At 44.5% G+C, this 15,906-nt stretch overlaps 1 protein-coding gene across 5 annotated transcripts; it reads left to right on the top strand.

The window, feature by feature from the left end:
* The first annotated feature begins 986 nt into the window (after positions 1–986).
* Positions 987–15,888, top strand: ZNF394 (zinc finger protein 394). Of its 5 annotated transcripts, XR_014145194.1 has the most exons (6): positions 987–1,657; positions 3,827–3,962; positions 9,541–10,434; positions 13,338–13,421; positions 14,707–14,837; positions 15,398–15,888. XR_014145194.1 is itself a non-coding variant. In XM_081819364.1 (5 exons), the coding sequence occupies exons 1-4, from the start codon at positions 1,205–1,207 to the stop codon at positions 13,373–13,375; spliced, it is 1,521 nt and encodes a 506-aa protein (XP_081675490.1). In that variant the 5' UTR covers positions 987–1,204; the 3' UTR covers positions 13,376–13,421; positions 15,398–15,888. The 5 variants fall into 5 exon arrangements, 4 of the variants coding, with proteins under 4 accessions (XP_081675490.1, XP_030875110.1, XP_030875111.1 ...); XM_081819364.1 differs by lacking the exon at positions 14,707–14,837; XM_031019250.2 differs by having other exon boundaries at positions 14,707–15,888.
* Positions 15,889–15,906: the final 18 nt, after the last annotated feature.

Below are 15,906 nucleotides of genomic sequence, written 5' to 3'. Positions count from 1 at the left end.
TCGGATCAGGTCTTGATCCCAGGGTTCTGGGATTGAGCCCAGCGTCAAGCTCCCTGCTCAGCAAGGAGCCTGCTTTTCCCTCTCCCGCTCCCCCTGCTTGTGTTCCCTCTCTCGCTGCCTCTCTGTCAAATTACATAAATAAAATCTTAAAGAAAATAATAAAATAAAATATGTCTTCAGCCCACATGGACATTTTAAGCTTTAATCTCCTGGGTGAAGTCTTTCACCGTACCCTCCCCATCAGCCATGACTGATTATTTTCACCCCGGTCATACAAATGTACTGTTCATACATGCCAAAGTATTGCATTTACCACCCTGTTCTGTAACGATCTAAGTGTCTGACTCTCTTAGGAGACTGAGGATAGAGACTATGTTTACTCAGTGTTTTTTTTTTTTAAGTTTTTTTATTTATTTGCGAGAGAGAGAATGAGAGAGAGAGCATGAGAGGGAGGAGGGTCAGAGGGAGAAGCAGACTCCCCGCTGAGCAGGGAGCCCGATATGGGACTCGATTCCGGGACTCCAGGATCAAGACCCGAGCCGAAGGCAGTTGCTTAACCAACTGAGCCACCCAGGCGCCCTGTTTACTCAGTTTGTAATTATAGTGTCAAGCAGTATGCCTGGGCGTGTAGCAGTTACTCTACAAAGCTTTCTTGTATAAATACCATATGGATGGATGATTGTTTACTACTCACTGTACAGTTAGAGTTTTATCTTTTCCTGCAACAAAATTTACAAAACTTTATTCACGGACAATGTGTTTAAAAATGACATTCAAGTTGTAAAATAAGAGTATCATTTAGTTCTGTTGAGCTAAACGACTGTAAGCGCCTCCAGGAGGGTACCCACACAGTATCTCTGGAAGGGGCGGGACGGCAAACCACCGAGATGGACCTCACTCCTCCGGGGCGCCTAGAGAAGCCCCGGAAATGCCCGGGAGGGGAGGGCACTGCAGGGAGTCGGTGACGCACTTCCGGCCTGGTTTTTTAGTACTTTTTGTCACTGGGCGTAGCGGGTTGTGGGTGGAATACCTGCGGGTGGGAGGAGTATCGGAGGGGTCGGGCAGGGTAGGGCCCTGCTGGGGACGGGATAGTCGGGAGCCGCTGTTCTGGGGAAGTCTGATGCGTTCTGGGGCTTTTTGCAGGGTTTGCTGTCTTGTCCCCTGAAGGCAGAACTCCGGGAAAGTCAGCACGCGCGGGAGGAAGATGAGTTCGAGCTTGACCGCGAGTCAAGTCCCTGATGCTGAGGCAGGAGCCTGGATGGCAGCTGCGAGGTCCAGGGTCGCCGCGCCGTCTCTGCGTGATGGACTTTTGATAGTGAAAGTGGAGGAAGACTCACCCGGAGGTCAGGAGCCCGACGCGCCTGGGGACTGTCAGGATCCGGAAAAGTCGCGACAGCGTTTTAGGCGGTTCCGTTACCAGGAGGTGGCTGGACCCGAAGAGGCGCTAAGCCGGCTCAGGGAACTTTGTCGCCGGTGGCTGAGGCCCGAGATGCACTCGAAGGAGCAGATCCTGGAACTGCTGGTGCTGGAGCAGTTCCTGAGCATCCTGCCCCAAGAGCTACAGGCTTGGGTGCGGAGGCACTGCCCGCAGAGCGGGGAGAAGGCTGCGGCCGCGGTGCGCGTTTTTCAGAGAGCGCTTGATGGGGCCTCACCCCAGGTGAGGAGTGAAAGCGTTCTGGTGGCGGGGGTGTAGGGAATAGAGGTATACGGGATGAGTTTCAGACCTTCTTTCCTTACTACATTTTGTCCTAACTTCAGGATGTGCATGAAACTTTCTTTTCGTAGGAAACAGTGACAAGTAAATCTATCCGGGAAATGATCCTTGAGTTATAGACCTCTGAGCACAAAACCAACGTGGGAGCATTGTTTACCCATTGTAAGACACCCTGTTGTCTAACTAGATTATTTGGGGAAGAAAGGTGACAGGTGGAACGTGGCTTCATGTCGTTAACTACTTAGGCTAGAACAGCAATTCTCTACCACTTTGTTTTACTTTTTAGAAGTTTAGCGACCCCCGTCCTCCTACAGTTGATAACGGTATTCCAGAGATGCGAGAGGGGCTCTAATGGAGTTTACTGATCATGCCTATGTGGTGAAGCCTCCATAAAAATCCCAATAGTGTGAGATTCAGAGGGCTTCCAACTGGTGAACACCTCCTTATACCCAGAGGGTGAAAAACCCCAACTCTTTGGGGACAGAAGCTTCTGTGCTCCTGACCACCCAGATCTCACTATGTATTTTTTCGTTTGGCTGTTCATCTGTATCCTTTATCATATCTTTTTGTAATAAACTGGTAAATCTAAGTGTTTGCCTATGTACCGTGAGCTCTTCAAGCAAAGAGTCGAATTGGTAGGGGGAGGTCATGGGAACCTCTGATTTGTGGCCAAGTCAGACAGGAATTGTGTGTAACCTGGAGACCTACTACTTGCGGTTGGCTTCCAAAGTTGGGAGGGGAGGATAGTCTTGTGGGACCGGGCCCTTAACCTGTGGGATCTGACTCTATATCCAGGTAGATAGTATCAGAATTGAGTTAAACTTTAGGACACCCAGCTGGTATTACAGAATTGCCTGATATGTGAAAACTCCTACATCTGGTGTCAGAAGTGAAGTATTGTAGTGAAAATATTCCGAGTATTGAAAGTAGAAGAGACACACAGAAGTGTGATTTTCCTTTACAAGGAAGCAGAGGCAAGGCTCAGGAAAAAACAAATTTTATTATACTCAGATCTTAGAAACAGGAGGCATAGCATGACACTCAGAGCTTCCTGGGAAGGACACTTGGGGTGGTCAGGAGGCAGAAAACTGGAGGAAAGGGAAAGGTTTAGGCCAGAGCCTGTACTGAGGTTTCCCAGGAAAAGACAAGGCAGGGCAGGGGGAACAGTTTAGAATTGGTTGGTTTGAATAATTTCAGCAGTCTCTAACCTGTAGGGCTGGTCCCTAGTTGGTTTGACAACTGGTTCTAGAATGAAGAAGATAGAGTATACAGGCAGGTAGAGGAGGTATGGCTTGAGATTAAGTAGTCTTGGCTGAGCCTTTTGCTCTCTCTAAGAATTGACTAGCTGTGGGAAGGGCAGTCTCCCTAGCCACAAAGATTTTTTTTTTTTTAAGATGTCAAAACTTAACATATAGAAAATTTAAAAATATATTTCCCTTTCCTGTCGTTTAGTGAGAGATCCTTAGAGTCCATTTGTGACCCATCACTGAAACCTAGACTGACATCTCTCCACACCAGTGTTAGATCCTTCCCTTTCCAAGAACTGTGGCTTTACCTTCTGTGAATGGTCAATTTACATTTAGATAAGCTACTTCAAAAGATCATCTTGCTGGATAATTATCTTATTGTGCAATGGTCAAGGGAAGGGAAAGTAAATTTTATTGAACACCTGCTGTCAGTGAGCTACCTTCATCTTCTTAAATTATTTGTATGCATTTCACACATGAGGTAACCCAGTCTCAGAGCCAGCACTGCAATTTGGGACTTCCTGCTTACCTGTATATTTTTAATCTATATCAGATTTCCTATTTGATAAATCACAGTGATATAACTCAAAGATTTTGCTCTTTCCCCACATTAGTATGGACAGTCCACAGAAAAGCTTTTCAGGATTGCAAGAGAATTTCAGCCTCTGTCTTTGTTCCTTTGAAACTCCAGTCAGTACAAGACTCACTGGAAAAGACTCAACAGCCATGGTTGTTAACTTGATTCCCAGGGCTTTCTGCTCAGTGTTTGCAGACTCCTCTGGAGTCTGGTCTCATCCTGAGATGAGTGGTCACTTATGCTGTCCTGGGACAGCAGGCACTGAGTAGAGGTCTCATGTTGTTTCAGGAGTTGGTGACGGTTGAGAATATGGCTGTGTCTCTAACCTGGGAGGAGTGGGACCGTCTGGACCCAGCTCAGAGGGACTTCTGCCCGGAGAGCGCACTGAAGGACTGTAGAAACACGGTCTCGCTGGTCTCGCTGAGTAAGTGCTGACTTTGTTTCAAACTGTGTGTGATTTGTGGAGGGCCAGTCACACACCCAGGTTGAGATCTGTTAGCATCTCTTTTGTGACCCAACAGGTCCTTGCTGTTCTGTATTGTTAGATGATAGATTCAGCTTTTTATTTTGGTTCATTTTAAATAAAATACATACAGAAAAATATAAAAAATATAATGGGCACCTGTGTATCTACCACCCGGGTTTATCAAATTCTAATATTTCAGTATTTTCATATATTCCTGTATGATTCTTTTGCACCTTGCCTTTTTTTTTTCCAGCGTTACATTTTTGGGATTTATCCATGTCGACACATGTAGCTCTCGTTCATTCATTTTAACACTTGTCTATTTCACTGTATGAATAGTCCAGAATTCATTTATCCACTGTCCTATCAATGGACATCAAAGCTTCTAGTTTTTCACCGTTAAAAATAGCATCACATCAAAGATTCTTGAATCATTCTGTGTTCATTTATAGGAACTCCTAAAGAGAATAGACTTAGGCATGTTTGCCCATCTTGCTGTTCAGAAGGACTGTAACCAGTTTGGGCTCCTACCAGCAATATGTGAGAATTCTTTCTCTGCATCCTTGTCAACATTTGCTGTTCAGCTGATGGCGTGATGTCATAACACAGTAGCTCACATGTTCCTTTTGAAATATTACATTACATCACACATCTGCTCAGAACCTGTTTCACGCAGAGTAAAAGCCTAATGTGAGAAGGCCCCGTCACCCTGCCCACTCCTCTCCTACTCTGCCCCTCACTCACCGTGCTTCAGTCCCACTGACCTTGCTGCTCCTTGAACATGGTGGGCATCCTGCCTCCTGTTCTTTCTCTATTTGATCCCTCTGCCTGGAATAATCTTCCTCCAGATCTCCACTAAGCAAACTCCCTGACTTGTTTCAAGTCTTTGCTCAGATTTCAGTCTTCAGTGAGGCCTGACCTGACCATCATGTTTAATACTGCAGTTTGCCTTCACTGTCTCCTTCTCCCACACTGCTGACTGATCCCTTAACTTCCTCGACTTGGTCCATAGTATTTGTCACCCTCTGACTTCTTATATAATTTATGTTATGTTTATTTTATTGTCTGACCGCCCCTTCTAGAATGTAAACTCCACAAGGTTGGGGGGATTTTGTCTGCTTGGTTCTAATATATCCCAAGCCCTTGGAATAGTGCTTGGCACACAGTAGGCGCCTAATAAATACTAGGTGGATTAATGAATGAATGGTATCTTATTGTTTTAACTTGCATTTCCCTGATCCCTACTGGGTTAAAGATCTTTTCAGATTTTTGTTTTGAACATTCTATGAATTGCCTGTTGATATCCTATCTCCCTTCCTTTCCTGTGTTATTTTTTTAATTGCTTTGTGGCAGTTCTTTGTATTTTTATTTTTTAGTTTTAAGATTTTATTTATTTATTTGACAGAGAGAGACAGAGAGAGAGAGGGAACGCAAGCAGGGGGAGTGGGAGAGGGAGAAGCAGGCTTCCCGTGGAGCAGGGAGCCCGACGTGGGGCTCAATCCCAGGACCTTGGGATCATAACCTGAGCCGAAGGCAGACGCTTAACGACTGAGCCACCCAGGCGCCGTCTTTGTATTTTTGATATTAACTCTTTGTTGTTTTACTGGTTATATAAGTGGCTTTTCTTTTCACAATGACATCTTTAGTTATGTAGAATTTAAAAATTTTAATATACGGTTGACCTGTACATGCAGGGGTTGGGGGTACCAGCCCCTTCCCCCCACGGTCAAAACTCCACATATAACTTTTAACTCCCCAAAAACTTAATTACTCATAGCCTACCATTGACTGGAAGCCTTATGGATAACATAAACAGTCGATTAACACGTATTTTGTATGTTACATGTATTACCTACGATGTTCTTAAGAAAATCATAACGGGGGCACCTGGGTGGCTCAGTCGTTAAGCGTCTGCCTTCAGCTCAGGTCATGATCCCAGGGTCCTGAGATCGAGCCCCACATCGGGCTCCTTGCTCAGTGGAAGCCTGCTTCTCCCTCTCCCACTCCCCCTGCTTGTGTTTCCTCTCTCACTGTCTCTCTCTCTCTGTCAAAAAATAAATTAAAAATCTTAAAAAAAAAATGCATTCAACATGCACAAAAAAAATCCTTCTTAAAGAAAATCATAAGGAAGAGAAAATACTCTTACGGTATTGTACTGTCTTTACCAAAAAAATCCGTACATGAGTGGGCCTGCACAGTTTAAACACTTGTTCGAGGGTCAGCTATGCTCAGATTTTTCAATCTTTTATTTGGTGGTTTGTGTTTTTCCAATCTTAGGAAAATACCAGGCCCTTCTCAGTCCTGATTCCAACTTTTCAGAGACAACAACTTTAAAATCTTTTATTTGTTTTTCACTAGTATTTATTTTCATAGTTCTAAATAGAACTCTTATTGGGCTATTTTTTCCCCGATTTCAGGCAGTATCTCTTGACTGTCTCCTGAGGAAGACAGGAATTATGCCTCCCAACACACACACACGCACATTTAGCCGTCTGTAATTCTCTCATTATAGTTAAATCAGTCCTTTTGTATATCGATGTATAATGTTTCAGTGTTCCACCTGTGAAAATATTATCTGTATTCACTCGTGTAGCTTATATGATTATATGTCTTATTTTACAACTTTTAGTTTTGCTTTTCTTTTCTTTTTTTTTTTTAGTTTTGCTTTTCTAACTATTGAACATGAGATCACTCACAGGCTCCCTGTTAGAAACGTAAAACTCTATGTTCAGATGTATCAGATACACCATCAGTTTCATACTCCCCTTGGAGGAATCCTCCAGAAGCTTCTTCTGCTCCAGTGTGAATGGGCTTCTCTCCAGGCTTGTTACACAACTGTTGTCCCCAAAACCTTCTTTCACTATCACCCTGGAATTCCTTTTCTCTTTCCTGGACTCCATACCATTTTTGTCCTTGGTTTACCTACCTCAATTTGATGGAGGACATCTTCCAGTATCTTCTAGAGAACATATACTCGGGAGCTTAATTTTTTTGAAAGTTTGCGTGTCTGAAAATGTCTCTATTCCTCTCACACATCCGGATCATAGTATGGCTGGATTGCCCATTAGAAATGATTTTACCGACAGGGTTAATGGGTGGCTCAGTTGGTTAAGCATCAGACTCGACTTCGGTTCAGATCATGATCTCGTGGTCATGAGATCGAGCCCCACGTCAGGCTCTGGGCTCAGCATGGAGTCTGCTTGGATTCTCTCTCTGCCCCAACCCCTGTGCACACTCCCCTCACCCTCTCTCAAATGAATGAATGAATGAATGAATGAATGATTTTACATTTTGAAAACTGAATATTCTGGCTAGCTTGCCATGTTGCTAGAAGAAACTGGATGCCATTGTGATATTTTATCCTTGGTGTGTGATGTTTGTTCTGCATAGAAGCCTTTAGAATCTCTTCTTTATTCCTGCTAGCATAAAGTTTCAGAATGAAGTGACTTAGTGTAAGGGTTTTTTTTTTTCATTAATTTTCCTTGTAACATAGACACCCATGTCTTTGAGTTGCGAGAAGATTTTTATAGTATTTTTTTTTTATTATTCATTTGAAACAGAGAGAGAGAGAGAGTAGGAGCAGTGGGGAGAGGCAGAGGAGAGGGAGAAGCAGACTCCCCACTGAGCAGGGAGCCTGATGCGGGGCTCGATCCCAGGACCTGGAGATCATGACCTGAGCCGAAGGCAGACGCTTAACGACTGAGCCACCCAGGCGCCCCTTTATAGTATTTTTTTTATATACTTACCCACCTGTTTATTTTTATGTCATTTTTTTCCTGTTTTCTTTCTGGGATTTCTTTTATTTGGATGTTGGAACTTGTGGACTGATTGCATCAGCTTCTTCCCTGTCCCTTCTTATTTCTTTTTTTTAAGGTTTTATTTTTAAGTGATCTGTACACCCAACCTGGGGCTTGAACCCACAACCCTGAGATCAAGAGTCACATGCTCCACCAAATGAGCGAGCTAGGTGCCCTCTGCAAAAGCTTTTTTTTATTTTGATATAATCCCAATTGCTTATTTTTGCTTTTGTTTCCCTTGCCTCAGGAGACATATGTAGAAAACAGCCAATTCAGAGAAATTACTACCTGTGCTCTCTTCTAGGATTTTTATGGTGTCAGGTCTCACATTTAGGTCTTTAATTCATTTTGTGTTTATTTTTGTGTACGGTGTTAGAAAGTGGTCCAGTTTCATTCTTTTACATGTAGCTGTCCGGTTTTCCCAGCACGGTTTATTAGAGAGACTGTCTTTTCCCCCATTGTATACTCATGCTTCGTTTGTCATCGAGTAACTAACCACACAAGTGTGGGTCCATTGCTGGGCTGTCTATTCTGTCCCATTGATCTATGTGTCTGTTTTTGTGCCAGTACCATACTATTTTGATTGCTACAGATTTGTAGTGTATCTTGAAATCTGATGTTGTGATACCTCCAGCTTCGTTCTTTCTCAGCACTGCTTTGGCTATCAGGTGTTGTTTTATTTGGGAATTCCCATATGTTAGGCCTGGGCTGGCAAGTTTTACCTCAGAGAGATTTATTCAACAAATATTTTGAGCATCAGCGGTAAGCCAGGTGCTGTTCTAGGTGTTGGGGACATAATAGGGAATAAAACCTATGAAATCCCTGCCATAAAAATCCCTTCCCTTTCTGCCTGGAGGATGTCGGCTTCGGAGCTCAGTTTGGGGCATGAGCAGGGAACAGTGCACTGAGCTTCTCCCAGCTGTGTGTCCATTTTCACTTGATTGTCCTGAGAGGAAAGTGGTCCCTGTCCCCTGTTCTCAGCTGTGCCTGACATCCCCAACCCAGAACTTACCTGGTTCAGTCTCCCTGGAGGGTAAGCTGCAAAAATTCTGGATTGGGGTGGAATCTGGTGGCTTGACTGCTCCTCTGTAGACTCTCAGTCTGAGATTTGTCTCCCACCCAGACCCTGCCTCCAGACATTGAGGGCACGTGGTGTATCTGTTACGATAACTCATCACGTGACTAGAATGTCTCTTGTTAAACACCGTCCTTCATTCATGGGGTACAGGCTGTCCTGCCCTTCTTTTTTTTTTTTTTTTTTTTTAAGATTTTAGTTATTCATTTGACAGAAAGAGAGCACAAGCAGGGGGAGAGGCAGAGGGAAAAGCAGGCTCCCGATGAGCAGGGAGCCCAGCGCGACTCGATCCCAGGACCCTGGGAACACGACCCGAGCCGAAGGCAGACGCTTAACGACTGAGCCACCCAGGCGCCCCTGTCCTGCCCTTCTTGACACCCCTTCCAGATATGCCTCTGTCATGACATTGTGCCTCCTACAACGGTGGAGTGGAGCACGGGGAAAAGAGATGGGTTTGTGTGTGTAGGCACAAGCATAAAAGGAAAGAAACGGGGTTCATACTGGTAAATATGAGCACATCTGGCAGGTTGATTAAAATAATTTAACTTGGGGAGTGGTTCATGGAGAATATTTTGGGGGGTTATTTTACTGCAGGCACTTGCTTGTTTCGCTCTTGCAAAGGGATGAAATGTCAGCCATTTTATTTTTCTTTTTAATGTTTCAGGTTTGGAAACCAGAACCGAGAACAAAGAATTTATTCCAAAGCAAGAGGTTTTAGAAGAAGTAGACCCGCAGGGGCAGCTACAAGAAGGGTCCCACAGGAAGGTTCCCCCATTTTCTGGGTGTGATGATACCCACAAGAACAGGGTAGAAAAGCAGTCAGAAAATCCCTCACCGCTGAAACTTGAAAATTCTCCTGAAGAGGAAGGACTCTCCAGCACCACAGATCTCAAGAATGGTCCCACGGAAGAGGGAGACTCCAAAAATAATGAATTTGGGAACAGTGCCCCGAGTTCAAACTTTGTTCCTTATCAGCACATCCAGACAGTGGAGAGGCCCGTTAACAGGAACCAACAGGGGGACAGTTGTAAACAGAGTCGAGACCCGGTAAAACGTCAGAGGGTGAAACCTCACAGCTCTGTTGACAGTGAAGAACATTCCCGCAGGGCAGGTCTTTCTGAGACCCAGCGGCAGTTCCGTGAAGAAAGGCCTTATAGATGTGACCACTGTGAGAAGAGTTTCAAGCAGCGTTCTGACCTTTTTAAACACCAGCGAATCCACACGGGAGAGAAGCCCTATGAATGCCAAGAATGCGGGAAGAGCTTCAGTCAGAGTGCCGCCCTGATTAAACACCAGAGGACACACACGGGCGAGAAGCCCTACACCTGCCCCAAATGTGGGGATAGCTTCAGACAGAGCTCCCACCTCAACCGGCACCAGAGAATCCACGTGGGAGAGAAACACTTCAAGTGTAACGAATGTGGGGAAACCTGCCGCACTTCCAACCGCTTCAGACACCAGAGGATACATAAAGGGGAGAGACCCTATACGTGTGAAGAATGTGAGAAGAGCTTCAAACGGTGCTCAGACCTCTCTAAACATCAGAGAGTCCACACCGGTGAGAAGCCATATGGGTGTTCTGTGTGTGGAAAACGCTTCAGTCAGAGCGCAACCCTCATTACACACCAGAGGACCCACACTGGGGAAAAGCCTTATAAATGTCTTGAATGTGGGGAAAGCTTTAGACAGAGTCCACACCTTATCCGACACCAAAGGATCCACAGAAATAAAGTCCCACTGTTCTGACGTGGCTGCTGTCTGGCTGTTTTGGTTGGTTGGTTAGTTTTTTCCATTGTCCAGAAACTACATTCTTTGGCATTTGGAGTATTTCAGTCAATTGTGGATTGTATTTCCATGGGCATCCCACCCAAGACAGATCAGTCAGTCTGACTTGAGTCTCAGTACCTACTCAGATAGAGCATCGAAGTGAAGTAGGAATGTGTAAATGGGGAGCCCTTCCAAAGGATGGTTGCATGGAAGGGCCTTCCAACATGTGACAGTTCTGTCCTTGTCTCTTTCCTCTTCTTACCTCCACTTTCAGACCCAAGCCTTGCCCACTCCACTTACTTCCCTGAGAAATATTTTAGTCACTTAGAGTTGTCTTTCCTTTCCTTTTTTTTTTTTTAAATTATCTTTCTACCTCGATGGTGGACAGGATTTCAAATACACGATAATCCAAAACACCGTGTAAAGTTTGGTGCATGCAAGAGGCATTCTATATTTTTTACTTTTTTAAACATTAATTTTGCAGAGTTTCTCTTCCCCATTCTAGGAGTTCAGTTTTATAACTCCTGTTGATTTCCTTTTAAATGAGAAGCAAAGGAAGGCCCCACCCAAACACACCCACTAATTCCTGTCACTGTATCGTTTTCGAAGCTAGTTAAATTAAGGGCCTCTATTTGAAAACTTTTGGTTTTTGATGAAAGTCCTCCCTAAACCTTTCAGTAAGCTTTGGGTGTTGGCGGGGAGAGAGGGAGGCTCTTGTGATATCAAATAGCCTAAAACACGTTTTTTTCTGTCAAGGTTTCTTAATGTATGGGACATAAGGAAGTGCTCTGGAGCGTGTTCCGCAAAAGGTCACCAAAGGCAGAAGCTCCTTCAGCTCTTGCTTGTTTTGCGACCAGTATTCACTGACATAATACTCTGTTCATATAATGCACCCATAGACATTTTTCCATTTGACTTCTAGCAACCCTATGAGGTAAGTAGGGACTTATGTCATTCCCAGGTAGAGAGGAAGAAATGAAGGCACACAGTTGATGCTTCAGAATTTAGGTGAGCAGGGGCACCTGGGTGGCTCAGTCAGTTAAGCACCCGACTCTTGATCTCAGCCCAGGTTTTGATCTCGGGGTTGTGAGTTGAAGCCCAGTGCTCCATGCTGGGTGTGGAGCCTACTTAAAAAAGGAAAAAAAAAAAAACAAAACTCAGGTGATCTGACTGCTTGTCCAGTAACGTGAGTTTCTTCCTTGCAGTTAGCACTGGGCTCCCACCCCACCATGGCTTGCCTCTTCTCCCCGTCCCGTCCCGCCTCCCCTCTGCCCAGCTGGAGCACCTCCGTGGTAGTAATGGTGAAGGGCCATTGGCTTGTGCACATGCATCATGACGAGAAACACCAGCTCTAAAAGGGTTTCAAATTTGATCATTCTTTAACTTCCCCAGAGCCATCTTTCCACCCATGTGACTGGTGAGGGAAGGATATGGGGTTGGCTTTATTGTCCCTGGTGGATTAAACGAGGCATGCCACGAAGCCTAAGCCGATCTTACCTTTCCACTTTTTTTTTTTTTAAGATTTTATTGATTTACTTGAGAGAGCACAAGCAGGGGGAGCAGCAGGCAGAGGGAGAGGAAGAAGCAGGCTCCCCGCCCAATGTGGAACTCGATCCCAGCACCCTGGGGTCATGACCTGAGTCAAAGGCAGATGCTTAACCGAGTGAACCACCCAGGCTGCCCCCTCCCTTTTTTTCAAGATTTATTTATTTGCGAGAGAGAGCACAAGCAGAGGGAAGAGGGAGAGGGAGAAGCAGATTCCCTGCTCAGCAGGGATCCCGACTCGGGACTCAATTCCAGGACCCTGAGATCATGACCTGAGCCGAAGGCAGACAGTTAACCGACTGAGCCACCCAGGCGTCCCTTACCTTTCCACTTCTACACACGAGCCTGTATTGTATCTAAGTTCTTTTTGAACCTGTTTGGGGGTTTTTGTTTTTGTGTTTTTTATTGTTTTTTTTTTTAAGATTTTATTTATTTGACAGAGCACACAGGGAGGGGGAGCGGCAGAGGGAGAGGGAGAAGCAGGTTCCTCGCTGAATAGGGAGCCTGATGTGGGGCTTGATCCCAGGACCCTGGGATCATGCCCCGAGCCGAAGGCAGTCACTTAACTGAGCCACCCAGGCGCCCTTTGTTTTTGATCAAGGGAATATAAGGACATTATTGGATATTTGGGAAAATAACAGGAAATTACCCATAATCCTACCACCCTGATCACCCGTTACTGGCATTTTGTCATATTTCCTTCTGAATTTTTTCTCTGCATACTTCTCATATAATGAGAATCATAGTGTTTATATTTTACATCTTTTTAATATTATGTCTTAAGGATTTTACATGGTTTTCATAACCTTTACGCTTAATGGCTGCATCATTTTCCATCAAGTGGACATAATGATGGAGCCATTTTCCTTTTATTGGATAGTTCAGGCATTTCTCCTCATTGTTGCAAGCAGTGCTATAGTGAATGTCAGTATAATTTGGATTGTTCTTTAGAATCTAAGGCTAGATTCCCAGAAGTAGAATTCCTTGGTCAGTATGTGAGCTAATACACTTTCCTAGTTTCTTTCCCCCAAAGCGAGTACCAAATTATATTCTATTCTGAGTGTCCTACTCTAGCCTTGTCACCTTACCTCATCTTAATTTTCATTCCCTAAATGTTCAAAAACCAAAACTAAATTATTTGCCTTCCAGAGCTCACTTCCTTGATCCTGGATGTGATGGAAGAGTAGTGCACATCTTCTCCTTGGACCTTCCTTGAAACCAGCAGGAGGGACGGTGAGAGGGCTGGGCTGGGTGCCCTTAGGCTTTGGGGTGTAGACGGCCCTCTCACTAACCCCACCAGAGAGTAAGGGACCAGAGGGTCGTGAGGCATCTGAGGTTCCTTTAAGGGACGTGGGGCAGGGCCATCTTCTAGGCACACACAGTGGGGTGGGGCTGAGCAGGTGAGCCCACTTCCCATTGTGCTAACCTGGCAGGATTCTGAACAGTCTTTGGCAACCAGTGGTGCCCCAGCAAGTGTCACAATGGACTGTGGGGTCTTATGACACAACATGGCTTGGGAGCCTCCGTGGCCACTCATCGTGGATGCCCACATATCCACATTGCCACTTCAAGTGGTTCGCCTAGAACGTCTGTTATCTTCAGAATCCACCCTGATTATTCTGGTGGGCAAAGGGCTTATCATAATTGGGCTCCCCACTTTGATGATTATTTTTAATTGTCCAAGGCCCACTTGCCAGACTGTATGGCTTAGTTTAGCTATTGGCCACAGCCCAAGAATAGCCTTTAGGGCATGCCTCTAGTTCTCCCATAGCTGAGTGTATGCCTGTAACAGACTCCCCAGACCAGATTGCAGATTTCCAAATCAGTTCTCATCCATGCAATGGAGAACTGCCATCAGGAAACCAAAGTGCCATTTTTAAAATGTATGTATGTATTTCTTTTTAAAGATTTTAAGTAATCTCTATACCCAACATGGGCCTCGGACTTGCAACCCTAAGATCAAGAGTCAGATGCTCCACCAATTGAGCCTGCCAGGCACTTTATTGATTGATTGATTGATTGCTTTATTAGGGAGCTTTATGGCTTCCACTTAGCAGTGGAGGGAAGCACTTTTCATAGGTCCCCATCTCCCTAGGTTGTTTTAAGTGGGACTTACCTCTCACTGGCTTATTTCCCCCTCAGTCAGAAGTCAACTTTGTTTAGGTTCTTCTAGCCAATTCATGCCGACCAGTACAAAATTACTGCTTTTTGAACCCAATATACAGTCTATTACTATTTTCCTCCTGCAAGGCTCAAGATTCCTTAATTTTCTGAGGTGCCACTTCCTTTTTCTCAATAGATCTTTGTTCTTATATGTTGGGTGAGAAGTCATGGAATTGGTAGGAGCAAGAAAATAAAACCAAGAAGAAACTAGAGGGGATTTATAGGAGAGCGTCCAAATAGCAGTTTATATTGCAGACCTAGGATGATGCTTAGGATATTAGAATTTCAAATGGGTTTCTTGTATTGGTGAGCTGTAGGGAAGAGTCATATGGTCAGCTCAACCTATGTAACCTAGGGCTCCTCGAGGACTACAGTCGACACTTTCTGAACACAAGCAACTCACTTGTGGGGAGAAGTGTTGAAACACTGGGAGGGGAGTATAGAAGAGACAGAGCAGGGAAGACCGCTAATAAAGCAGCTGCCAAGGTGAGTGAATGCATAATCCCATGGCAAAACCGAAAACAAGTGTAAAATACATGCTTCAGAGATATTCCACCCAAGAGGAGAGGATCCTATTTGTGAAATTCCCATCAAGCATTAGCTGAAGTCTGCTCACACGATGTAGTTACCCTACAGAGCAGTGGCCTTTTGTGGTTTTAGAAAAAGCCTGCAGGCCAAGAGACACACGGTGCAACTCAGATGAAGCCCAAAAGAGGGAGTAAGCAGAGGGCAGGCAGGCCAACTGTTAACAGTTGACTTAGAACTCTGAATAGAAATCTAGTAGCACGCTAATTTTAGTTTCTGGGTACATTTTAGTAATTTTTTTAAAGCAGGCTCCACACCCAAAGTGGGGCTTGAACTCACGACGCCTCAGCCAGGTGCCCAAATTTTAGTGATTCTTAATATCTCACGAGTTACTTGTGAGTAGCCCTTATTTTACTTTTAAAAAGTAATGTAGTATCAGGTAATTTTTCTACATAAAACCAAGAAAAGTATCTTTTTACACCTTTCTTTGACTTAAAAACGTTTTCCCCCCAGTTATACAGGAAATAAGAAAAGTATTCCTACATCGTTCATAATCATCAAATGGTCTCCAGCCTAGGGAACCACAAAGTTTTTATGCCTCCCTTCCGCCTGGACTTGGGACAATGAAGGTATGAGGAGCTCAACGGAGACTGAACATGATAGACTATTACATGTTCTATTAATTCTTGACTCCAGCAAGAAGGTTAGCTACAAAAAGAGGGTCCCCACAGCAAAACCATTTCAATTCCTGTTTATTAATTTTTATAAAACAATGAAGTTACACATAATTACAAGAGTGGTAAGTTCTGGTCTTTAAATGGTCTTTTTCCAGTTAGTATCACATTGATATCCGTTCTCTGTGAGTACCCTGATGCTTAATAAAGCTTGTGCGCCAGATGAAAGATTTTCCACATTTGTCACATCTGTAGGGTCTCTCTCCAGTATGAATGACCTCATGGCGATGAAGATTTGCCTTAAAACTAAAAGTTTTTCCACATTCTCTACATTCAAAGAATTCCTCCTTGGTATG

This window comes from Leptonychotes weddellii, chromosome 5, assembly GCF_054177405.1.
Source record: "Leptonychotes weddellii isolate Sample4059 chromosome 5, ASM5417740v2, whole genome shotgun sequence".
Classification (NCBI taxonomy): Eukaryota; Metazoa; Chordata; class Mammalia; order Carnivora; family Phocidae; genus Leptonychotes; species Leptonychotes weddellii.
This window is presented reverse-complemented; position numbering and strand designations above follow the sequence as displayed.

Coding starts and splice junctions, on each gene's coding strand:
- ZNF394 (XM_006748260.3), top strand. CDS start 1,205: ATGAGTTCGAGCTTGACCGCGAGTCAAGTCCCTGATGCTGAGGCAGGA. Junction 1,658..3,826: donor TTGATGGGGCCTCACCCCAG/GTGAGGAGTGAA, acceptor ATGTTGTTTCAG/GAGTTGGTGACGGTTGAGAA. Junction 3,963..9,540: donor GGTCTCGCTGGTCTCGCTGA/GTAAGTGCTGAC, acceptor TTAATGTTTCAG/GTTTGGAAACCAGAACCGAG.